Source organism: Lagopus leucura, unplaced genomic scaffold (assembly GCF_019238085.1).
Source record: "Lagopus leucura isolate 7727_CA_CO unplaced genomic scaffold, USGS_WTPT01 Super-Scaffold_100027, whole genome shotgun sequence".
NCBI lineage: Eukaryota > Metazoa > Chordata > Aves > Galliformes > Phasianidae > Lagopus > Lagopus leucura.
In genome coordinates this window covers 5608825-5634976 of record NW_024962278.1, presented here as the reverse complement: position 1 = coordinate 5634976, position 26152 = coordinate 5608825, and the positions used below count along the sequence as shown (strand labels likewise).

Here is a 26152-nt window from a genome sequence, read left to right as displayed (position 1 = left end):
AACATTAAGCAATGTTAATTGTCCAGATGATGTTGATGCTTTTACAGGTGTAGCTGCCTGATGAATGTGCATTCAGTCAAGCACGTTGCTCTGCCATCTTGAAATGTGATGCTAATACTTTGTATTAGCACCTGACCATCTATTCAGAATAGTCAGAAAAATTAAGGTTTGATATTCCAGAAACATGAAGTCAATGTAAAATCCTGTCTGGACGCTATGGAGTGTTTGAAGATCCTTACAGCTTAATCCTAGAGGTACATCAGACCCAGCCCACAAGTTAATCATACATACATCAAGTGGTTTCTCGAATGTCATGGAATGCTGAAATAATTAAATAGCTTTTAGTAACTGTTGGTTTGACATTCACTTACAGACCTGCATATCACACTCAGTGCTGGCCACTGTTAGTTAGGGACAAATTCAAGAGACTTCAGAGAAAAGTAACCCAAATAGGAATGGATGGACTGACTGACAAGACAGATTAAAAGGGTGTTCTGTGTACATATCTTGCCTAAAAGCTGTCTGGGAGTAGCAAAATGAACATGATAGAAATTACACATGCATGAGCACTATAATTAAATGTTGATGATGAAGAATAATTAGGGTTGCATGAAACCAGGTCACTTGAGGAATTTTAATACAATTAAAGAAGGATAATAAAGCAGAATATCATAGAAAATGCTTTGATAATCACATATTGTAGTGGTAGAAGCCTCATTCCTACAAAAATTTAAAAACAGACGAGGTATATTTAACAGAAGACTAAGTATAATTAAAAGACAAGACAAAAGAAGCAAGTATAATTTAGTTCTCATATTTTGGCGTAGCGTGATGTAATCTGGCGGCACAAGTCTGTACACAATTTATGAAAGAAATACTTTTTAATCAGAAAGTTAAATGTTCGCAATCAAACATCAGATCTAAGGTATTGCAATTCCCCAAAATACTTCAATATTATTGTTTCCTTTTTTTTTTTTCCAATTAAGCATTCTTTAAGTACACTACTTGAAGTGCCTTTTCCTTCATTTGACTAGCAGGCTAGATTAGCTATTCCAGCTGACCTCTGGAAAAAAGAAAATTAGAAGTAATGTGTTTACAGGGCAGTCTACTTGAATTCAATTTCCCTTGCTCCACGCTGAAAGAAGTTAACAGCATTTCCTCTGATGTTCAAGAAAGTTTTGGAGGACATTTGGCTTTCAGAAAAGAGAGTGCACTTTGCATGTTTTAAGGAACAGGAACTAGATTTCTTGTTACTGAAATCTGAAATAAAGACAATTTACACTCCAAGATTAATACCTTAAATCTAATTAAATTTTCATCTTACAATGGAAGATGAGTTACTCTATTACATAGGATTCTTTGGTGTCACAAAATTAACAAGATTCACAGTCCCCTGAAAAAGACTTTCACTTGTGTTAAAAAATTACTTTTGACAGATGATTCACAAGGAAGGAAATTAGAAGCCATCATACAAAGCCATGACTTTGCAGCTAGCAAGAAGAACAAGACATACCAGCTTCCCAAAGAGCTATAGAAGCCTGATTAAAATTATTCATGATATAATAAGCCGTAACTACAGATCTGAGAGCAATCACAATTGTCAACACTTATTCCAGATAGAATGAATAGTAGAGTCTGAAGGCTTCCTTATTTTGCTTTCCCTTACATCACTGTTTTGGGCTATATGAGTCCGGTGAGACACAAGATTTATTCATAGATCAAAGATCTTCCTGTGGAATGGGATGAGCAATGTTAAGATGGGCTACCTCATCTTTCTGCGTAAGAAAGTACTCTGGGCTACAGCGTGGATCTGGATGTGTATGTACACTGTAATGCCATGATGTACTTTAACATGAAAACTGTTCATATTGTATTCTCTACTTCTCATTTACTCAAGGTAAAAGTCTTTTCCATATAAATTAACATTGCGTTATGTCAAGAGGAAGTAGTGTTTCCATGGCAATCCTACCATTCCCTGTCTTATATAATCAAATAATCCACTGCTCCATGGATTAATGCAACTATGGCAGCCTCAAAAATAGGGGCAATTCAGGTACCTACCCAAAGAATTAGAATTACTGACAGTCTTCACAGTGGAAGAGGAAAAAAGTCCTAGATGTGCAATATTTAGAAACCTGTAAAATGTCCACTTTTCCAGATAAGTTAGCAAAAAGAGCAGAGATTTTATTTCTGACAAGTCATTACCTCTATGCGGGGGTAAGTAAGCAAATCCATTATTTCTCTGTTTAACCAGCAGGATACAAAAATAAAAATCCGACATGCAAGAGAAACAGTAATGACAGAACTCTGTGATAAAAGAGGTCTAGAGTTCTACAAGATTCTACTTGTGAGAACATAAAGCACTGCTGATTAATTGGAGGCATGACAAATAAAGTTCAGGTAAATTAGAAGTTTTGCTCTGCTGGCACCCTGTGTGATATTTAAGCAGGCAGAAGTCATCTTCTATGTTGATAACAGTTTTGCTACAACAAAAAGTCCTAAACTTAAGAGGTCATGAAACATTTTGAAAATGTCACAGATATTCATTTAGACAAGATCAAACAGAAGTATGCGTTACTATCTCAGTTTTTTAAAAAATACATTTACATGCAGTTTTGTTTTACATACAACCTAGAAAAAAAAAAACCCCAAAAATAAAAAAACACAACTGGAAGGCAGCCTACAGTTTGGAATATAAAACTGAAATTAGTCCAAAGCACTAGCTACGTTTTTCAAAGGTTTCTAGGTTTCTAAGCAAACAAGGACCCATTTGCATGACAGAACTTGTTCTGTGCTATATTGATTGTGCAAATCTTGTTCTGTACTGTAATGACAGAATTTAGCCGTGTTGAAAATTCCTTAGAACTCCAGGGCTCGATAGCTATTTAAACACTGCATGTCTAAGTGGCCGATCGCCACAGCAGAACCATGAAACAAAAACTTTCCTTCCCAGTCTGAACAATAGATTTAAGCAAAATAAGAACATCTTTCCTGTTACCAGACCAAGTATGGGTGTTATCTAGTCACTGCAACTTTACACCATTTCACTTAATCACTGTGATTTTTTAGCAGGCATTTATTAATATTTCAACCAAAAAAAACCTCACAAGTGATAAAAAAATCTCAAGCCAACATTTTCCAAAAGAAAATCTGTAAAAAACTCACCTGCTGTAAACGTAACAACCCATATGATTGATTTCTTTGTCTAGTTTATACCGCCGAAAGTCCTCCCAAGCATCTTTAATGGCTGTCATGGCTATTATAACACAAATAGGGATCAAAGAAACTTCTGGTTGGAAAGCATTCACCACTGGCACAAAATTCAGCAGCGCAATGACCACAAAATAAATATTGGCAAAGCGGTGAAGCTGCTCATAGATGTTTTTAGGGACGAAAGTCAAGATGCTGTATTTCGTGGTCTTAATTTTATTGGAGCCATAGTATCTGTTTGGATTTTCTTTCCAGTTTGTACTTCCAAAAGACAAATTGGACTTGATCACTCGCTTATTTTCATTTTTCTTTCTTCTTTTCTTTAATTTTCCTCTCTTCTCCAGCACTTCATTTTGGGTTTCGCTGTCTGAAGCAACGCATCGACAGCAGGTTTCCTTGAAAAAATGTTTTTTCCATACCATCTTAGAGAAGCAGCCTGGAAAACTTCTCCTTGACATCTTGCTGTCCTCTCAAAAAGTAGCCTCAAGTCATAGGCTAATGAAGTTAGAAGAGTTCAATAACCAAGATCAAGTCCAAAGTGGTGGAGGGAATACTCAAGCTGTCAGAGCACAGGGCTGCTTCTCACCGACTCCGGCATCCACCTGCCCTGAAACAGGTATCTTCCTGACCCAGCTGCTCTGGGTCCTAAAGCTTGCCGGGAAGGCTGCACGTCACACATGAGAAAAACATCCTGAATGTTTTGTTATTCCTGTTACCGCATGCCTGGAGGCCCCAGAGTATTTCCCTGGAATCATGCATCTGCTCAGATGAAGTACCTTTGTTTTAACACTGCACAGACAAAACTAAGGACATACACGCAGTTTTCACCATTCACTCCAAGTTTTCTGAATCGTTTTATAAGCCTGTTTGCAGCCAGGAAGTTCAAAGGTAAAGGGCAGAGCTCTGCGTACAGAAGTCAACAGATTACTGTAAACCTTTGTACAGAAATATTCATCTTTTCCAACCTCCTCTATTTACTATTTGCTTTCATGCCCATAACTTCATTTATTAAAACAAACAGGCAAGCATCCTGTCCCACCCTACTCTCTAATATGAGCAAAAATTTCTAGTAGAAAGAATTATACATATACATAGGCAATTTAAGGGCAGTTTACCCAGCTTGCCCCACAGCCTGTTGCTCCTCCCCCGTTAGACTGGCCTCAGGACTCACATTTCCTTTTCTCACCCAGACCTTTCTCACCCTTTTCTCCTTGCAGACTCTCATTTCTTTCAGTCTGTTGGACCTTGTGCCCTTGCCACATAAGTAATCAGCACAGATGAGAGTTAAATTGCAAGAAAGCTACACGGTAATTTTTCCTCTATGGCTTGGGCATAAGGAGGTGTTAAAAAAATGGAAGAAGCACAAGTATTTAAACATCTTTTAAAGCAAAGCTCCTATTGTGTTATGTAGAGACAAGTGATGTAGTCTCAAATCAAATTAGTACCTGGACAAGAAACTCTGATGAAATTGAAATGTTGCAATAAGAATTGCACTTGAAAATATTTCTTCCTTCTGAGTCAGTACTGAGCAAACAACACAGCTTACTGCAAGTGGGTGTTGTACCACTTCCAGAGTGAAAATATCTTGTTTTGATCACCTATGCTAACTGGAAATTCTATAAAATTTGTTCAGTTCCTGGTTATGCTTCACCTTGAATGCATAAATGCAGCTGATCATTAATTTTTTGTTTTAATGGTTTTATCAGGAAATTTCTGAAAGATGTTGTTCCAATATGTGAAAAAAGGCTAATGATCTTTTCCAGACCTTCTCAGAACCTTCTGCTACTAGGAGAAGATACAGTGTGTTGGTAAACTGGTTTGAAAACTTGGAATGAAAACTGATGTATCAGCACACAGATTTGTGATAGAAAACAAAACTTCTCAGGATAACTCCGACTCTGAGTGAGATAAATGAAGCATGTTCTGAAAGTGTTTATAACAGCTCTTCCAAACTTCCTATACTCCAAAAGGTCAGGAAGGGAATTGTTGCAAAATCAAAATGAGCGGCTTCCACCATGCCAAACGCAAGTAGAATAATTGGTTTGGTCTACTTACTTGTCATATACCCTGCTTTTAGAAGAGTTTATCTTCTTATCAAATTGGTATTTTTTATAGTCTTCAATAGCATCCTTACTCATACTGGCAAGCAGCACCACGATCAGAGGAATCATAGTAATCTCCCTGTGGAAGACTTCCATTTGTGGGAACCAGTTTAGAACCACCAGGAAGAGGAAATAAAGATTAGCTAGCCTGTAAAGAAAGATACAAAAATGAATTAAAGGTGTAATTTCCTGATGAAAATCCCCCATCTCATGTCATAAGCATTAATCATTTCATATCTCTAACCTCATCCTTTCTCAAAATAATTAATTATTTAACTGATTTGCTTATTTTTTCTTTAGAAAAGCTTGTGAGATATATTGTCATAACATTATAGCTACCTTAGTTTTCCACGTATTACAAGTATATATATATATATATATATATACACACACACACATATATAATCTCTAGGAGGTGAACATTCTCTAATGATCCCCCACAAACTCAGTTTTGAAAATAATCATAGATTCTAACAAAAGGCAAGCAAAAAAAATTATCCCCCCTCCCCCCCCTCCCAAAATAAAACTCAAACCACACCAAACAACAAAACAACAACCCCCCCCAAAAAAACCTCACAAAAAATAAACCAATGCAGCAGGATGAGTATAGAAAACACATGTTCATAATTCACATCAGGATTCACTCAAGGACCCATGAAAAATTCCATCTGTGGAAAGTGGAAGATCAAATTATGAAGGTATAAATCTAAGCTAACAGAAATTTCAATTCTAGAGATGGATATGGAACATGATATCTTATCTTGATATGCAACCTGAAATTTTTACAAGGAAAGCTGCTCCAGTACTGAATGTGGCCACAACGTGGGTTAGGACACCTACTATTTGTTTGCTTTAAGCCTCCACTTCAGTATGAATTAGGTGACATTTGTTCACAAAGAGCGTTCACCTAAAATTTAAAGACGTGGTAGCTCCAAAAGCGGCCCTTCTCTATCACCTTCAAATATCACTGCTTCAGAAAGAGTTCTTATCATCATTTGATGATTATTATTTTTACCTGTGAAACTGCTTAAAAAGATTTTTGGGCAAAAAAGTAAGCCATGTGTATTTTGTAGTTTGTATCCTGTTTCCAGAATAAAATCTAGAAGCTTGGTCCCAGCCTCTCTGCTGCCTCCCATTGTTGGAAAACACAATTCTCCACTTGTTCAAGTTGAGTTTCAGTCTGTCTCTGACAGAAAACAGCAGAGGTGTTGATTCTGACACAGTCTGGGGGCCACTTTTGGCTCCGAGTCGCTGCCAACGGTATGAAGCTGAGTCTACCGACAAAGCCATTCCCAGCAGGAACATCAGGCTGAAAGACAAATGCACAACAAGGACTGAAAGCCAATTAACTTCTGGTAGAAAATTCACTATGTATCTTGCTAGCAGAGGTTTAAAACAACAAACAATGCAACTGTTCAGTCCACTACACGTTCAGTCTTTGAACTCAGCACTTTCTACAGAGAATGCATGGAATAAGGGTTACAGCAAAATATTCGGTAATGAAAAATCCATTTCTATCTCCAGGCAATAGAAAGCCCATCTCCATTTTCTGTGTACTGTAACAGCAAACATAGATAAAACCAGTTTAACAGATGTGAACAACAGCTTTTCCATGACAAAATCTGTACCATTTTCTTCAGTCATAAACTGCCACCAAATATATTCAGGCACTTTTCTTCAAGAGTTTCAGAATTTTTTACGATAGTTTTTCTTTTCACACTTAAAGAAAAGACAGACTCAGGTGTTGAATCTCAAATCTCAGATAGTAATGAACTGCAACATCAGTTTAATCTTGTATACATTCCTATAATAGTTTTCTAGAAGCTTCACAGAAAGCTCATTTAAATGGAAAATGCCAAGCAGCATTTAAAAAAAAAAATCATTGGAGAGAGAAAAGAATTCAGTCTCCTAATACTAATCCTGTTATCTCTGAACACTTGTTTTCTGACTTGTTCACACATGCAATTGCAATCGAATGGCCAGGACACTCAGGCTCCAGCAGTGTTTTATTACGCTCAGTAGAATCTCAATTTAGCAGCAGGAGCTTGGGGACCAGGAGTTGCCTTATAAAGTTGAAGCAGCAAACGTGAAAAAACAAAACAAAACAAGAAAATGCACTGGTTTGTGCAACTTTATAGTTCCTGTGAACAAAAATTGTGAACTGAACCCACCTCAACTGGTGGAAATAGAAGGGGTTTCTTTTATTATTTAATTTTTAGACAGTGGTCACTTAGATTAATTCACTGGTTTAAACTTTTATTTAAGAGCAACCTTGTTTGAAACAGATAAAGAAGATCTGTACATGCCTGTGCAACTCTAAACAGACCTATTTCAAACATACTGTACTTTGAAATGGTTTATAGCTTTATTACACGTTGGGTCTTTCTTTCCCCTCAGCTTTCAACTTCCTCTCCAAAATGCCTTCTTTTACTGAATGCGCTGTGATTTCCTTTGGAAAAACAAAAACAAAAAAAAAGAACAGAACATAACCATATTTAAAAAGATGTAAGCAATTTAGTCACAGGAGGGGGAAATGTAGACTACTGAATTGCACCAACACATTTAAAGTGCATTGTGGCAACAGCAAGCAACAAGTAGGGTTTGTGCACTTTTGCTTACTAGCTGCTCGGAAAAATCATTGAGAGTTCGTGTCACACAGCAGTGCCCACGGGTCCTCTACAGTGAGAGCAGAAGGACTAATTTCTACCTATCAGATCTTCATGGTACTGGCTTCACTGATACAAATTTAAGTCCCAATATTCAATGAATGAGATTTAATGCTATGTTAACTTGACAAGGAACGTTGAAACTATGAATTTCTAGGAGATGAAAAAGGTGTAAATATCTGAACAAGCAAGCAAAAGAAGCTTTTAACAGGACTTGCTGTTACTGCACTGTGCACCACAGACTAGAATTACAGAACTTATCCCTTAACTTTAGATGACTTCACTGTGTTTGCAATCACAGTATTCACGTGTGGAAAGATTAGCTACTGCAACGGTAAGCAGTTGTCACTGTGATAATGGGTTACTATGTACTTAGAAAGCGAAACAGTCTATAAGTTTTCTAAGTATGCTTGATCCGTGTAGGCCATATTCATATAGGAGCATGAGGGCAGTCAGCACCAAGGCAGCTATCAGACCACAGGGTTTGCTAAAAGGGAATAAAAGCAGCATCCCCACAGGACTGAGGCCATAGATGAAGTGTAGCCAATGTGTTATAAGTCAGAGATGGCCTGCAGGAAAGAGAGAGAGAGAGAGTGATTTGGTGAAGTGTACCAAACTTAACCTCAGTTTGTGTTCAGTTTTGCTGCTCTTTTCTGACCTCCAAGTGGAAGAAACGTGCAAAAAGTTAATGCAAGACAAAATATCTCAGTTTGGAGAAAAACATGCAACATAAATGATTAAACTATAACCTATTTGTAGTAAAGGTAACAAGCAGACATCCAGTTATATTCAGGTTTGAGATGAAAAATGTGTATCCGGTGTTAGCACAGGTTACACACAGCAGTCACATTATTTCACAAGCCTGCATCAGACTTCCTGAAACATGGGAAACAATAAGCAAAGCATGAAAACCTTGATGCATCTTCCATCAGACAATGGAAGGATGTAAATCTAAGCAAGTTTTCAGGATTTCTGATGCTTGATGAAAGACTTAAGTGAACGATTCCCTGTGAATAGAAACACTATCATTCACACTGTTGACAAAAAGGTGTTGAAAAAAAAAAAAAAAAAACACAACAGAATTTCCTAACAAGAAGAAGAGGACCGACATCACACTCTCTCTACAGTACAGAGTGCAATTTCACAACAATTATCAGGTAATTCAAAGGAACAACGTCACTAAAAATTTTTTTTCCTTGCTTTTTGCACATAGATTAAAACATCCAACTTCTATTAATTAAAAAGAATGTTCCATTGTACTCATGGAAAATGAATATATTTTGTCTAACTGTTTTGTAACAGTACTCTGAAAAATATACTGTTTGAGATATTGACTACTACTGCTACTTATCATTTCAGTATAAGAAAGAGGATTTAGCACATGCTGTAAGCACAACAGCAATGTATTTATTGCAATAAGCAGATAATTATATCTCATACAGCCTACGGTCACCATTCATGTTTTGAAAGGCTCATTTATTTTATTCTTGCTCCATTTCATCAGTGAATGAAACTGTCACCATTGCTAAGGCTAGTGCTGTGTTTCTGCCCTGAACAAATTCTGCAAAGTCAGAGCGCTCACAATTTATCCTGCCTTGTGGTAAGCTTACACAGACAGCACTCAATCGTATCTAGAACATAAGATACCCAGGGGATCAGGATGTGTTTTTGAAGCTAGAGGTAAACAGTATGATTCTCTTTTCCTTTTATTGGGAGAAACGAAGAGCTGAAACTTGTACTGGGCAGATAGTTAGAGAAGAAATGCTGCTGAGTCCTTTCTAAGGGTGGAGTTCAACTTACTCAAATGATTTATTGTATCAGAAATACATCAGCATATGACTTATCTGTATCAATCTTGCTCAGACAGGCCTATGTTTACTTCTTAAAAAAATATTATTCCACAGAAGAAATTTGCAAGAACTCTTGTAGAAGAGGTGAAATTTCCCATTAAGAGCTATTTCAGACAAAGATCAAACCAGAAGGAAAACAGGAGTCCAACATCAAGCACATAGCTGGCCAAATTTGGCATTTTTCCTCTATGTGCCTCAAGCTTGTCTTCTACTTCAAAGTGTTGAAAATGTAAGCCATCAAAGGCATTTGGGAGATATTGCCCTTTACTAGAATTGAGTTGCTAAAGTCCACTGATGGCACATGTTTTCCTCTTGCATCTTTTTGGTAACAGTGGTAAAACTGCTCCTTAATTCCTACATTACTAATGTCCTCCCTGTTATTGTTCAATCTCATTCAACATGAAAGGAAGCTTCTAAAGGACAAAAGCAGACTGCAATAGAAAACCACGACAATCTTTTAGCTAGGGTGGATGAGCTGGCACACACTTTACTAGTATTTGTTTACTAGTATTTGTCCTGTCTGAAGATTTTTGCATTAAAAAAAAAAGGTAACAATGACTGTAGGAGAAAGCTCATCAGAAAGTCAGTTAAAAGAACAACTTTTTCTCTTTTGAAGTTACCTCATTCCTGCGAAGTAACAAGCTTGACTGTAAATGTCTGTGTCCAAGACTTTTGGAGACAGGAATTCTGTCCTTCCTGTAGATGCACAGGAAACTTTTACGTAATCATGACTCATTTGCTGTTTACTAAAGATGACTGACCCACGTTTAAAAAATAATTCCTTCTCATAGGCAACTTGAGAACTAGAACAAGAACTAACTTGTTTTCAAAGGTTTCTTGGATATTTCAGAAACGTTTACTTTAGGGCAATATTTCAAAAAGAATGGAGATCAGTTCTGAAAAAGAACTGCGGAAAAAAGAAGTGCAAAGGCAGCACCTCCATGCAGATGTGGGCATTATAGAGAACTCCATTTAAAACATATCCTTCCAACTTTTCACCTGATATTTTCATTTCTACATTGCCTGTATGGCATAGAAGGCATTAAATAATAGAAATCCCTTCTGATACTTGCTCCCTTATTGCAAAACTTTTATTGTATTTCCTAATTAAATGCAGCAGCAATTTGTATTCTTGACGCCCTATATGGACAATGTGGTATTCACAACTAATAAAAACAAGAGCCATTTTGGGAAGGTTCTGGCTGTGGAGACAAACATCAGTAAGTGAGCTGAATATTACAGAAACCTCAGTCACAAAGTTATTTATCTGCTTTGCAATTATCTGCTAGGGAGCTCTATCACTTTTTGGTGATACTGGATAGAAATTCCAGCTTGGTCATGTTGGCTGTTAAAAATAATGGAAAAGGGAAAGGAGGCTGAGAAGAATAAGGAAGGCAATTACACTGATTAGCAGGATATAGACTGCAACCTCAAATCATGTGGTAGCATTTCATATTAGAGCAATAATGCTTGCAGTATGAAAGAAAGCTGCTAGAAAATGAAAAGAAAGGAGCCCTGAAGGACTGCTTCACTCAAGTAACACCAGTCACTGCAGACTGCTGTCTTTCAACTGGCAAGATAAATGTATTATGGATTAACAGTTACATAATATTTTTGAGTGCAAGTTTGAGTGGGATAAACAGAAAAGAACTTTTCATAATTTTAATGCGTCATTAAACCACAGGGCTTCACTATTCTATTATTATATTAGATTGACACATTTTTCATGTCTCAACAGGATTCTCTTTCTGTGGGGAAGAAATCCAGAGATCTTGCAATAATAGGTTAATTATAAGACTCTTTCCCCAGGACAGACTGGATGGTACTGCCTGCTGCTGAACTTCCTTTCAGCTGGAGGAGTGCAGAGACATGTACAGGCAGTGCAACCTTCCACAGGGCTGCAGCTGTGCTATTAAGACTGCTTTCAAAACAGATGTGCGCTCAGCATATGCTGACATACAAGACACACAGACAAGGATGATTATCGGATGTTATTCCACAGGGAAGATGTCACCTTGCAAATAGCAATGCTGGATGAAGTGCTCTGCATCATTCTGAGAATAAGGAGTTTGCTTTACTCCCCCTATTGCATGCTCCCTTAAATGAAGGGAGCGACAAAGAATTGCTACATGCAATGAGTATCACTGCTGCCAGCGTATCCAGAACTACTCTTACTACTTTCAGGCCCACTGCATTTTTTATTAATGTAGTCAGAGATAGATTCTGCAACATTACCATCTTCCAACACTGTAATTAATTTTACTCTGCTCACTCCCAATTTCAGCTTGGGAAATACTGGGAAGAGATACCTGCATAGAGCTTCGTGAAGGTCACTAATGGCAAGATCTGACTTCGAGACTGAAGATTGACTGGAGAGATTGTCTGAAAGAGCAGACAGATCTTTGTTTTCATGACTTCAAATGAGAAATTCTTGAAGTTCCTTACAATTTGGTGCGCAGGACATTGGCAGTGAATGCCATTATATCTCCCAGAAGTGTTTTAGGTGGCCATGGTGATGATGAGTTGATGATTGGACTTGATGACATTGGAGGTTTTTTCAATCTTACCATTCTGTAATTCTATCTTTTCAAAGCAAATACAAGAGACATAAAACTATAGGTTTCAGTCCAGTGCTGAAGTGAAAGTGGTTATTACAAGAAATAATTAGAACTAAATATCTTGACATCTGAAGATGGTATTTTAAATACAAAAGTTTTCTGAAATCAGAAAACATCTTCTATTTATTCCTCTGACGCAGGACTTCTGAAAATCAGTCTAGGAACAAATCCACACTCACATTTCTTTTTAAATAATAGTAAAAAGAACTCCATATCACATGAGTCCACTGCTCTTTGAAGTTAGTTTCCAAGTAGGATCTTACATACAGGCAAAATTTTTTTTTTGTTTTGTTTTGTTTGTAGAAAAATGGCAATTCAGAAAGCATTTAAGAGCAAGGATATTAAGAGTTCTGGACCATCTTCCTTCCTGAGTTCTAGAAAGCTACTAATCCATTCTTTATTACGTGGATACCAGAGAAGAAAACCAAGGTAGGAAATGGTAAGATGCGCATGCTACACTGCCTCTTATTCATTTGACATATCTCCATCTCACTTTTTAGCAATCAGCATGTTCTACAGCTGAGGAGTCTGCCTTATTCATTTAGAAAAGCACTTAATATGCCTTGATATGATACCTGTAATTAGATAAAGCGGCAGCAACACGTGTCACCTGGGTTCTATTTGGGTTCTAATTCTGATTTGCCCATGGCAATAAAATTTTTCATTTTTAGGACTTAACGCCATCAAAGAATTCTTGATCCAGTTATTCATTTTCTTGTTGGATCCATAGAAGTCATTCTAAAAGCAGGAGTGGAATAAGGGAACCAGCATTTCCACGTAGCCACATTAAAACATCTGAAACATAAATAAAGTATGACTATAGAAACTTTGCTTGAGCAAAGTAACTTCCATAGCACACAGAACCCAGGAAGAGCCAGCAGGGCGTTTTCTACCCAGGAGGAAAAGAAAGTAAACTGTACCTAAAATGTGAATGGACAACAGACTTGCACGCCAGATCTAGGTGGCCAGTCAAGGTTAGGAGGGTGAGGTGAGGCAAATTATAGACCCACTGCACCGGAAGCTCATTTGATCAGAAAAATCATTTGATGCAGATATCTACATCTATGGCTGCTGGGGTTGTTTTTCACATGGCTGTTTCTCTCTCTTTTTTTTTTTTTTTTTCTCTCTGAATATATCACACAAGCAGCATTTTCATTGCACCAGGTTGGGGAAATTCTCTCTTCTGCTCTCAGCCAGCTACTCAGAAATCTTTTGAGTTTTCTATGTATTTCAATGCAGTTTCTGCTCCTATTGCTAGCACTTTGAGTGGTTCTGCATACTACTTAATTAGAAGACTATGTATTTCAAACTTTTGGCAATGGCAGAATTTAGTTGCATTTTAGCCCAGAAATGAGGACACTGAAATTAGAGTGATTGTCTGAATAATAATTTTTTTTTTGTTTGCTCCACTTAATATTCAAAATCAAAGTGAAGTGGCCTCTAAAAGACAATCTAATATTTATAGCGTGTATGATTATAAAGCACTTCTGATCAAAATTATGTTGCAGATGTTCATGTGGGTGCTCAGCAATGCTGAAAAAGTCCAAAAGGAAGCAGCAAAATTGAAGATGAACTGGAAACTGACCAGAAGATCCTTTATATGTAAAAACCTTTTATGCAGCTCCGGTTTTGTCAGAATGTGCTGACTCTAATTTCAGTTCTCCAAATGTGAATACTGAACTAAAGTACCCCAAAGAGAACAGTTACTTTTTTATACAAAATAGAAAGAAAAACCAGAAAGGCTAAAACAACAACCAGTGAAGTAGGGCACAGCTCCATATCAATCAAAGATCAAAGGAAAGCTTAATCAAGATCTAATCATGCAGCATTGTTGAAGGAATGTCCAGTTGCACCTGGATAACATTCTGGGATAGATTTGTTCTGCTTCATTCAGAAATTATGCTTTTTGGGCCTTTTTGATAGTGTGAAGTGAACTCAGTCTAGAAAGGTAATCCTGGCAGGAAGGTATCATGCCAGGAGCACCAGGAGAACTAAGAGGACCATGTCAGATGGCTGAGGGTGGTGATAGGTTGAGGGACAGGAAACTTATCTCCCCTTATTGCTCAAGCACAGGTTTCCTTGGTCTCAAAGCCGGTGCCAAATTTCAATGCATAATTAAGTGCTTCTGAAGTGCTCCTTAGAAGAATTCCTTGTTTTTTATAAAGCAGGAGTAAAAGTCCCTTCAAAACTCTTTCCTGTTTTCCTCCTGTTCTCTTTCATTCCCACCTAAAGTAGCTGATATGTATATTTTGCATTTAATTAAATCAGTATGGGATAATACAACAAAATCAGTTCTGTAAGACCACAGCAAACACTGTACAAAAGTTAACTTCACAAACATATTGCCCTTCAACTCTGTGTTAATAACATCTAGAAGACCAACACTGACAATGTGTCAAATTAAGGCTAATTTTGCTAATAAGGTATCTGACCGTCTTGTTCCATCTACAGTTCTGTTCCTCCTTGATCTTTCCCTTTCCTCATCCTGTCAGATCACACTGATACAACATCAACTCTGGGGAACACCACCTTATTCCAAAGAAAACGAGTCAGTCCTGACATGCAGCCAGCTGGGACAGCAGTGATGGGGAAAGTGTTGGAATTCAGCAGTAAATGCTGCTGCTTTGGGGTTGCATTTTTTTCTAAGTGCCTAAAACTAGTTGAGCTATTCTTTCTCTTTCCAAGGCAAGATATCAGGGAGCAATGGCCTGCAGATGATGCTCCATGGAGAGAAAGGGAAATTACATTTGTACTTTGAAACAGTGATTAAGCAATCTTGGGAAGCTTTACGTTTTTCTCCTGCAGAAAAACACATACAGAAAACAAGAGAAAAGAACCCAGTTACTTCAGAAACGATGCATTTCCAGGATATCAGATGTACTGCAGTGAGGTAGAACATATGAAATGAAAGTAAACTCTTGAAAAATTCCAGATTTAAAAAAAAAAAAATGTAATTCCATTTACTCAGGCTTCATATGGAGAAAATATTGATTTAAATATTGGCACAAGTAAGCAGAATTGGAACAGGCCACATGAATAACCTGTGTGCTGTTCTGCAGTCAAGATTTTATAGATAAAAATTTTCTTTTTTAGAAAATTAGGCGAGGCAATCGCTTGTCAAGATAAATGGGCAAATGGGAAGCAGAAAGCTCTAATGCTCAGTGTGATGACTATTCTGGGTTTAACAGAGGCAATCATTCTGACTGAGCACCTCCTCACTCTGGAGTACAGATAATTCCTAGGCAGAATCTCTATGGTACACAGTTTAAACCTTCTCTCCCAGACTACATTCAAATTCTGCAACTCTAGCAAAATTTAATACAGAGTCTGTATAAAAGAATGAACTTCAAACTTCAGAAAACTTCAACAGAAACCTCAGTGAAAGAAACAAATATGCATTTTTCATATTCTGAGGATTTCCTGCTGAGCTGTTGTTGTTCTTTTTTTTTTTTTTTTTTTTTTAATTGCTTTGCAACTTCTGCAGACACTTACATTAATGCAAAATCACTGTGATAATGAACAATTAGTTGACTGATTCCAAAAGAGGCAGAATGGGACATAAATGATGTCAGAACAGCAAGCATGAAGCCTGAAACTGGAAGGAATTAAGAAATCTGATTCCAAATGTGATCTTCTGTGCTCATAAATCCTCCTTTCTCCTAACTTCTGAGACTACATTACCATTACGTGTGCTCTTAATTACTACCTAACCAATGGAAATGAGGACATTTTAATCCTGCTGAAGATTGCTTAAGTCTGAAATATACTTTTAAAGCAAATGATACTCATCAGATTGTGAAAACATACTGAAGAAATGCCTTAAGTGGCATTTCCCCCCCCCCATTATTATTGAATTGCTTTCTAAAACATCCAAGAAACTGTGTAAGAATCTAAATTGTAACATATGAAAAGCTCATTTGTTCACCTGTCCTGAGGACTACTTGTTTGGTTGTGGTACACGCAAACGTCATATGTCATATACATATATAATCATAAACAATAGCACAAAAATCAGTTTGAAAACACTATGGGATAAGAAAAAAATATGAAATATACAGATGTTCTGATGATTTATAGCCAAAGCAAATATTTGTTTCTTTGCTTTTAAAGTATGACTGATTTCTGACACAATTAAAAAAAAAACCAACCTGTCTATACAAGTTACACTAGTTCATTATAACCTAAAGCAGACAATATTAAAAGTAAAACAAAACAAAAAAAACAACAAAACCAAAAACTATTAGTAAGTATTAACATTGATTGAGCCTGATGTGTAAATGGCTTCACTTCTAGGCTTTTTACATCCAATAGTTTCCAAAAAAAATAAAAAATAAAAATCCTACCCATCTCTTCTTGCTGCACCAGATACTCGCACCCAACTCTTCCTAACAAAAGGTAAAGCGTTACAACTGGTAAAAAAGCGTGTGAGAACTTCTCCATCACTGTATCCAAAGTTGCTTCTGTCAGAAAAAGCAACCTATGCATTACTACATTCAATCTTTTTATGCTTTAAAAAACATCTGAATGTAATTTATGTCTCCACACCGAAGTTGATTACAACCTGCTGCTACATGTGGTGCTTGACTCAACCATCTTCTCTACTTACTAAGGGAACCACTTTCAGCTGTGACCCTGAAGTGGGTCATACAAATGGGAATTGTTTAACGGCTTTGTTTTGAACACACAGTGCTACCAGCCTATGAAGTAGTTAGTTGACTTCCTGGAATTTTGCTAATTTTTTAACTATGTTATGTAAGCCCAGCTGGCTTACTGCTGAAATCAACAAAATTTATTTTCTGCTAAATTTAGAGAGTTATTCAAACCCTTAAGCTGTGTTCCTCTCTTTCTCAAGTATTTTCTCTGTCTTGAGTGTCATGAGTGTAGACCCTGCTGTCTCTACTCATTACAAAGTGTATACTGAAGTTAGAAATATCATGCAATCCTGGGAGTAACATTTCCTGGAATAAAGGTGTGATATGCACAAGCAATGTGTAATAACTGACACCACTGCTTGAGTGGGTGAAGTTTATAACATAACCACCACAATCTGCATACGCTCTTCTGTCATCCTGAACCAGAAGAACCTGCTGTAGAACAAGTTTACTATTCTTACCAGTTATAAGACAAATTCTTTTGGCAAAACTGTATTTCTCAGGTTAGTGTATAATCATTCACCAGTGCACTGCTGTGCCTGAACACGTGATTAACTATTGGGTATCACTGAATTCCACAAAAGAGATTTTCAGGAATAAGCTTCCTTTGTCCAAAACCCACAGGTGAAAGTTGGTCAATCTTGCCATTACACAATAGACTAACCAACTTGTCATGTTTCACCGCTTATTTCATGGTAATAGGAAGTATGAAATAAATATATACACACCAGAAACATTGCTCACTAGGAAATGTAATCTTGTTGGTAGGAAAAAAGCTGTTAAAGTGAAGAGCCAGTCTTCTTAGTTCTGATGTTCTCTGGGCCACAGCATTACATGGCTTGATTTCAAACTAACAGTGGTAGATGCTTTTATTGAGTTTTTCCTGCATTGAGTAAAATTCAGTGTTTAATGCAGTTCTTGATTTGACAACACCAACAAACATTGTTTACCACTTATTTTAAAGCCTCCCAAGCATTTTGCAATCATTAACTAGGTAGCTGTTGTAAAGATCTGATGATGATGGAAGTGAACCACCTATTTTGCAAATAGAAAAATGGTTGTTAGTGTCACAGAAAGAACAAAAATTCACTAACAATGTCCCACTAGGGTTGCACTGTACGGAGAGGTGCAAATCTCTCTGTATAAATGCAGAATCACATAGAGAATGTTAGGTTTACCTTCACAAGCTTGTTAACTTATAATTCCAGATATCGCAGATTCAAGGCTGTGTTTCCAAAAGACACTAGATTTCAAAGATGAACAGAATGCAGAAAATGTGGATTCAAGGGTATATTGCTTATACATGTATATTTTTCAGTTTGCACAGGTCTTAGTTTTTCAGACCAGTTCTCTTTTTAAAGAAAGATCTATACATTACTTTGATCCAATCATATGCAGGCAACGGCACTAAATTATTTCAGTGTAATTTGTTAGTAACAAACAAGTGTTTTAGTTCAAACATGTTACCATCTGATTTGCTGCTGTTAGGGAAGAATCCGAGAGATTCTTCTCTGACACAGATTTATTAAAATCTTTCCTTTTTTTTTTCTAAATTGAACTATCAGGAGCCCTTCCTAAACTACAGAAAGAGTTTCCTGAGCTGTACTGTGTCAAGACCAATAAAATAATGGTAAGAATCTTTCCTTGTATACAGAGAATTAGAATTAAATATGTCTACATTTATTTGTAGCTAACAGTCCAGATTTATTTTTGTTGTGCAAGATTGTAGATGTCAACAGAAGAACAGGCACAAAGGGAGTACATAACTGATATGGCACATTGAAGACAAGCAGAAGTCCCTAAGAAAAAGCTTCCAGATAACTGCACTGAAAATATTTCCACTCGGTCTATATCAGACAGCAAGTGAGGTATAAACCGAGCAAAGACAACTTCCAAAGCAGCAGTGTATTTGTTTTACAACCTGCCCACCCTGCCTGTTCTCTTTGTTAGAACGCTTTTCTGTACACATGAAGACTCCTCCTGAAGGCAGTTACGTTTATGAACTGTTTGCTCTCTTCTCGCCTCGCAGCCAGGAGTGGCACAGCCATCATTCATTCCAAGGGAAAGAGAACCAGGTGAAGAAAAACGACTCTCCCTAAATGCACTCATAAATTCACATGGAAAAATAACTGCGTGGTGCTACCCAAAACCTTCTGTTTTATTAATATCAGGATGACAGCATTTCCATCCAATAAATCTCTTTAGCTTCACCTACCGGTCAAAATGGAAGATGCACCATTTTGGCCATTTCTTCTGGTCTTGTTATTACAGTTCCTGCAAAATATTAAATCATGTAATCTGGCTCACTGAACATCCTGCTGGCAGAAACACACTCTCGGAGAACAAGTAAGTAACGTGGGAGGCTGAGCACTAATACTTCTCCCCACGCTCCAGTACAGCTCTAATGACCCTGAAGAGGGCAGCAGGATAAACAAGTGAACAAAACCTGAATGAAAACTAAAACAGAGGGGTTTATAGTTAAATAACTAACCGTGTTGAAGCACTGGAGCAGAATTCAGATTTCAATAATACGTAGGTCGCTCTGAAAGTAATACCTCCTATTTATTTCCATGGAAACTACAGCAGATACAAGAGAGCAATAACACGGTTTGATAGTGGAGATTCTCAGCTACAAAATGACATTTTTCAATGTAGTTGCCACCATCAGCTATACATTTTAACCAGCAATGTACAAGACCCTGCATACTGCACCAATGGAGGTGAGCAACTTGTTTCACAGCTGCTGTGATGAAGTCATCACTAGGAAAACGATGCCCATGCACTCCATCTCTCATCAGCTTGGACAGATGGAAATCAGAAAGTACCGAGTGTGGACTACATGATGAGTGTGATAGGACAGTCCAGCCAGGACTGGTAATGTGCTCCATGATCTTCAAACTGGCATGGAGCCTGGTGTTACCATGCTGCAAGAGAAAGATTGTCTTCTTCTCTGTCCTGACTCCGGAAGTTTGAGCCTTCAGCTTAGTCAGTGTTGCAAGGCATCACAGTTGTTGGTTTCTACAGGTTCCAGAAAATCCAGAAGTATCACCCCTTTCCAATCCTGTCTTTTAGACAGTGCACATCACTTTATCTGCTGAGAGTTGCACTCTGAACTTTTTCTTTGATGGGGAATTCACCACTCCATGGACTGTAATTTTACTTCAACTCACAGTGGAGACAGCACATCTTGTCACTGGTAATTATATAGTCCAGGAAACTGTCATGTTCAGCCTCATATTGGTTCAAAAGGTCCTGATAAAAACTTGCATACAGTGCTCTTTCTGTTCCTGTTTGAGCTTTCATACAATCGATCTAGAGCAAACCTTGTGATATTCCAGCATTGTCACCATTGTTTCCAGTGCACTGAAACCTTGATGTTCACCTCTGTACACATTTCCTCAGTCATAATCTGCTGATTCACGTGGATTAGCTGTTTTAGGCACTCTTCATTTTGTGGTGTGATAGCTGTGACCATCTGGAACATAACTTGTCGTTCACATCACTCATTGCTACTGTAAAATGTATAACAATGGCTTTCCAAAAAATGAGTGTAGATGCAACCGTGATTTTGTATCTCTTAACAAGGCGTGCTGCTGGACTTCCAGTACTTGTCATTGTTAAAGCAAAGTGAGCCAAACTGCACTGTAACAGGGGCAGGGGCAAGTGCTAGAGATGGGCCTCTTCATAAAAAACCTAGGAATGAACAAGAACAGCAATGCATCTCAGGTTTGCAAGATGATGATGTAGACACTGTGTTTCTTTTAGCCTGGATGCAAAGGCAATCATGGACAGGTATGATTCTGTCATTGCCCTTTTCCTGCCCAGCAAAAATATTCCAAACAGTTATATCCAAATTCAAAGACATCAACACTTCACCATTTTTGCAAAAACAATCACCCAGACTGAGGAGAGCCCCAGGGAAGCCTCCCCTGAACAAAAGGATGCAATACAAGTGCAGTCATGTTACTACAGAATGAGGAGACTCACTCTTCCCCAAGCCAGGCTGTAGAAGCTGCACTGCTACAGCAAAGACTTGTTTATTCTTACAAAGCCTTCAGAGCATAAACACTGTGAGGGTATTATCCAGGTTACTGAAACGTAGTGTCATTAGCAGGAACATCACAGCTTTATTTTTTTTTTTTACCACAGATCTTTAAGTGGGAGGCTTATTATGGAGCTGTTTTCAAAAGCTGAGAACAAGTTTGCAACTCTCCAGTGTGCTCCATAGGCTTTGTTCCGCTTTGCTTTTTTTTCCAGCAGTAAGTGACACATTCTCCTAAACAGAGACACTTTTTTTTTACTAATTAGAGGAGGTTTCAGGAAAGAGGATGGAAATGGCACCTAAACAAATGGAGTTTAAAATTTTCTGCAAGATTAATGCAAAACCTACTCTATGCAACTTAACATTTTTAGTCATTCCCACATGTATAACTTAAGTGGAGAATAAAATTAAAGTAATATGCTTAGTGCATGGCTACAAGCCGAAAAAAGCACAAAGCAGATGACTGGATTCTCAAGTGTTTGTTTAATTACAGTTAAACATAGGAGAATATGCCTAATTCCAGCCTTCAATGTCTGCTCCTGGACATAGCCACTTCAGAGCTCTTCTGATAAATGCTCTGAGCATCAAAGCAAAGCATCTACTTCAAAGCAGTAGAAAGTAACTGTATTTTTTCTCCAAGAGAGTGGTGGGACATAGGAGCAGGTTGTCCAAGGAAATGGTGGAGGCACCATCCCTGTAGATGTTCCAGAAACATGGAGATGTGGCACTGGGGGACATGGTTAGTGGGCAGTATTGGTGGGGATGGGTAGATGGTTGGAGCTGATGATCTTAGCTGTCTTATCCAAATGATATGATTCCAGGAATCTATGATTCTATATATGATAGAAGAGCTTTGATAAATGGATATGTCTAGGTGAACCAGAGGTGAGTACTTGATAAGTACTCTTCATAGAAATATATTGCTGGAAAGAGAGCAACTCAGATGAGGGGTGCATAAAAAAAACACATTTTTTCACATGGATTTATGATGGGGAAACTGCAGCACATAGCAGGTCACCTCATTTGTCACCAAAATTCAGTCTCTTGTAGAGTGGAAGGCAGTCACCAATTAAGAGTCAATAGCGACATTATAATAACAGCTTTGAGCAAGGGATTTCACAAAGCCATAAGGGGAATTTTAGGTAGGCAGAATGTAATTATCCATTTGGAATTCAGCCAGATATGCACAACTCACTAAACTCTGCATTTGCTGCCAATCTAACACCGCATCCCCACAATTTACAGCAGCAGCATTGCTCAGCGGATCACAGATTAAGCAGTGGGTATCTCATGAGCTATTTGTAGGATGGTTACAGCAAACCCTGCTGCACAGGAAGAAAAAAGCCAGGAAAAAAGCCAAAGGCAGTGTGACAAACCCTCTGTTACTTTGAAGGCAGGGGCAAAACCTTTTTCATACATTAGAGATGCAAAAAGTTGTTTGGCATATCAACATCCTTGCGAGCAACTGCAACCATCTGGCTTCCTTTCAAACCTCCCGCCCAGACAGTTCTTTATTTATACAGCCCCTGGGGAACCTTAAGCTTCTCTGACAGCTCCAGCAGGCTGGCAGGGTACTTTCTCCTCTCTGTTCTGATCAGCCTAGATCTGTGCTTTGGCTCACAAGCAGCTTTCTGTTCCCAGACACGCAACTGAAACTGGAAACAAGTGCCAGCTGAATTGGATCTTTTCAACAAGACACACTCAGAGCTACAGTCTCCACACTCAACAGACCATCTACAATCCTCTGGGCACACACTCACGCTCTGTTTTCCTGCTACTACAGGATTTTCCATGCTGCTATTCACTTCAGAAGACAAGTTTATTACTCAGACTAGCATGATGGGCTGGAAAGAAGCCCCTAGAGTCCATCCAGATCACTTCACTTAGTGTTGTACTCATTGATGTTCTTTTCAACCAGTCTGTTCAAGCACCATTTTGAGGAGAATAAAATAGTAGACAGTGCAGCAAGTAAAACCTTCTCCAGGTCCTGAACTCTTCTCCCCACTGACTTACTCGATATAGCATAAGTGATTGCTCCTGCTTTCTCAACAGCTTATCTTTCAAGGAATGGTTAGAGTTTGAAGAGCAGTAGTGAAGAACAGAGATTTGTAAAGAAAAAGGTACAATACACTTTTCTGACTATCAAGATGAGAATAATAATTGTATAATTTATAAATGTAGAAAATCTACATGTTCTCCTTCATTTTCACACTTTAGGAGAGTGAGTGAGTTCTGAACTGAGAGACTGAAAAGAAACTCTTGCAAGGTTATGCCCTGAACTGTCATGTTTAGATTCACAAAATCATTCAGATTAGACAGGATCTTTGAAGGTCCAAACCCCCAGTCAAGAGCAGAGCCAACTTCATAGTTAAATCAGGTTGCTCAAGGCCTAATTCACACAAGTTCTGCATATTTCCAAGGACAGAGGCTCTACTGTTACTTAAGGAATTCAGAAATTTGCAGACCTGAGATCTGACAAGGATAGCCATTCTTGTCTGTGATTTAATAGCTCTAGAGAGATACACACAGTCAACCTATCTAAATCCAAATTTGGATCTTCCTTTAGCTAAGAGGAGAGGTAAGGGTCCTGCAAAGGCTGGTTTGAGAAAATCTCTCCGAGATAATACAAGGAGCCTGTCCCTTCTAATTATGTCAACTGTCTAGGGAAATACGTCTGCAGCAAAATGTTTTAAATTAGGTATCTACATTTAGGAAGTGTAAACATAGAGCAAAGGGCAAAAAAAAAAATTAATAAATATCAAGAAAACCTAGAAAAAACAGCACCATCACATACCACTGTAACTCTTCTTGTGTCCAGAGATGACAACGATTAACATAACTATTCCCAACCTCATAATCCCCTCCCAGCTCAAAACAGCAAAATAAGTCACATGCAACATAAAATGCAAAATATGTTTTGGGAGAAGTGGGCATGTTCTGAGAACTACCCTCTTCAGAACTCTTTTGTTAGATTGAAAAAACTTAGGCACAGTAGAAGAAATAAAATGAAGAGAAATGAGATACCTTTCTCTCTGCACTGAGAATCTCTTCCATACTCCACAGAGGCACAGATTATAGGGCAAAGATTTCTGTAGCCAAATTGCAACTCTGGTTTATTATGCATAGGGTGCTCTTATTTTTAATTATCAGTACAACACACATTTTAGAGCTGTCAACATTGACATAAAGTTTTTAATTAGCCACCACATTAGAAATGGGACACCCGGGTTACTTCCAACACAAAGTAGTTGAGCTACAGTAGAATGACTCAGCACAGTGTTGCTGGATTCAAGGATATACTCAAAAAAATAGCATCCAGGAAAATGCGATACTTATTTTCATTCAGAAAAAGCTGCAGCAACATAACTCTTTCAACAACATTTTTGCCATGATTAGCTAATAACAACCTGCTTTTAGAAGGAAGCTGCTAGTTTTTTACTCTGAGTTTAATTGAAAGCACAGGCAATGGGTGCAACCAATCTCAAACTATCTGCTCAGATCAGGATATGATCAGAATCAGGTTGGAGTAGACTGTGGGAGTGACAAAACTGAAGAAAAAGTGGCCAGGAACATCAAGACTATGAGTTTTTAATGAAATCTTTGAAAGTTACAAGGAAAGAAGTAAAGCTCTGCATGCAAGCTTTGAGGCTGAATCTTCTATTGTGCCACAGCTCTTGTAGTGACAGTGTGACAAACAATGACAATGGCAAGTCCAGGTCTGATGGGAGATAACAGCAGTTCCTGCCAGACCAACTCTATCCACCTTTGGCAGAGTGTAGAATAAGTGTTGCAAGACAGACACCAAAGCTTCAAAGGGAGCTTAGAGCATAGTGGCCAAGCTGTGCAATTCCCAGCTGTGCCAAACTGTGCAGAGCTGTGCTGAACTGTACTAAGCTGTGTTGAGCTAAACCAGGCTAAACTGCACTGTACTGAGGAAAGCTGAGCCAAACTGCACTGAACCAAGCCATGTAGGGGGATGTGCTGCTCCCATAGTGAAGTATGGGGTATGAGTTGGCACAGCTTGGCATGGCTTCACCTGGCACAGGTTGTCATGGCTTGGCATAGCTCTGTATGGCCAGGCTCAGATCAGTATTGCGTGGCATGGTATATCTTGGCAAGGCTTGGCTTGGAAGTGCTTGGCATGATTCGGGACAACATAGCTTGGCACAGTACTCAGCACGTTTTGGTATGGCCCTTCATGGCTGGGAACAGCTCAGCTTTGCTTATCTCTGCACAGCTAAGCATGGTTCGACACATCTCAGCCCTGCAGGGTTTGACTCAGCACAGCACAGCACCCTTTGGCTCTGCTTGGCCTGGCACAGCTTGCACAGCACAGCACCCCCATTGCCATCACAGTGCAGTGTGGCTCCAACACAGCAACACTGAACCTGTCCTGCCACAGCCCTGCTCAGCCCATACACCATCCATCCCTGTGCACACCAGCAAGACAGGTCAGATAGCGTGGCTGGGCAGAAGGTACACAGATGCTGCTACTTCTTTTTCCACCCATAACAAAACTCATAGACAAAGCAGTCCATTAGCATTTACTATATAGATCCCTAAAGGTCAAATCCTGCTTAGGACACTAGTAACCACGATTGCATAGAAGCCCTTATTTAAGTAGCCAGGATATTCTGTCATCAAACAGCAGCAGCATTGGGCATGGATGGCAGTCTGCTAGGAATGAGCTCCAGCTGTTATACATCAGCGTCAGAACTGCATGGGAAGCTCACAGGCTGCCCAGAGATGCTGTGAAATCTTCTTCTCTAGAGATGTTCAAGACCCTCCTGGACGCCTACTTGTGCAACCTGGTCTAAGGAATCTGCTTTGGTAGGGGGCTGGACTAGGTGATCTCCAGAGGTCCCTTTCAACCTGTACAGTTCTGTGATTCTGTGACAGGGCATCTGTAGACCTCTCTCTGGCTTCTGTAACTGGTTGAAGTGAGCCAGGTTCCAGCAGAGCTTACATTAGCCATTGGAGGAGACCAGGAACCTGCAGGTGAGGCCATATTC

At 38.5% G+C, this 26152-nt stretch overlaps 1 protein-coding gene across 1 annotated transcript in view; it reads right to left on the bottom strand.

Annotated features, from left to right (window-relative positions):
* Window positions 1-16898, bottom strand: part of ATP10B (ATPase phospholipid transporting 10B (putative)) — a 61177-nt gene extending 44279 nt beyond the window's left edge. Inside the window, exons 1-3 of the mRNA XM_042880688.1 lie at window positions 16790-16898; window positions 6328-6621; window positions 5266-5460 (exon numbers count right to left, since the gene is read on the bottom strand). Coding sequence (XP_042736622.1) covers window positions 5266-5460; window positions 6328-6617 — 485 coding nt within the window. The 5' untranslated portion in view covers window positions 6618-6621; window positions 16790-16898. The remainder of the gene's footprint in view (window positions 1-5265; window positions 5461-6327; window positions 6622-16789) is intronic.
* Window positions 16899-26152: the final 9254 nt, after the last annotated feature.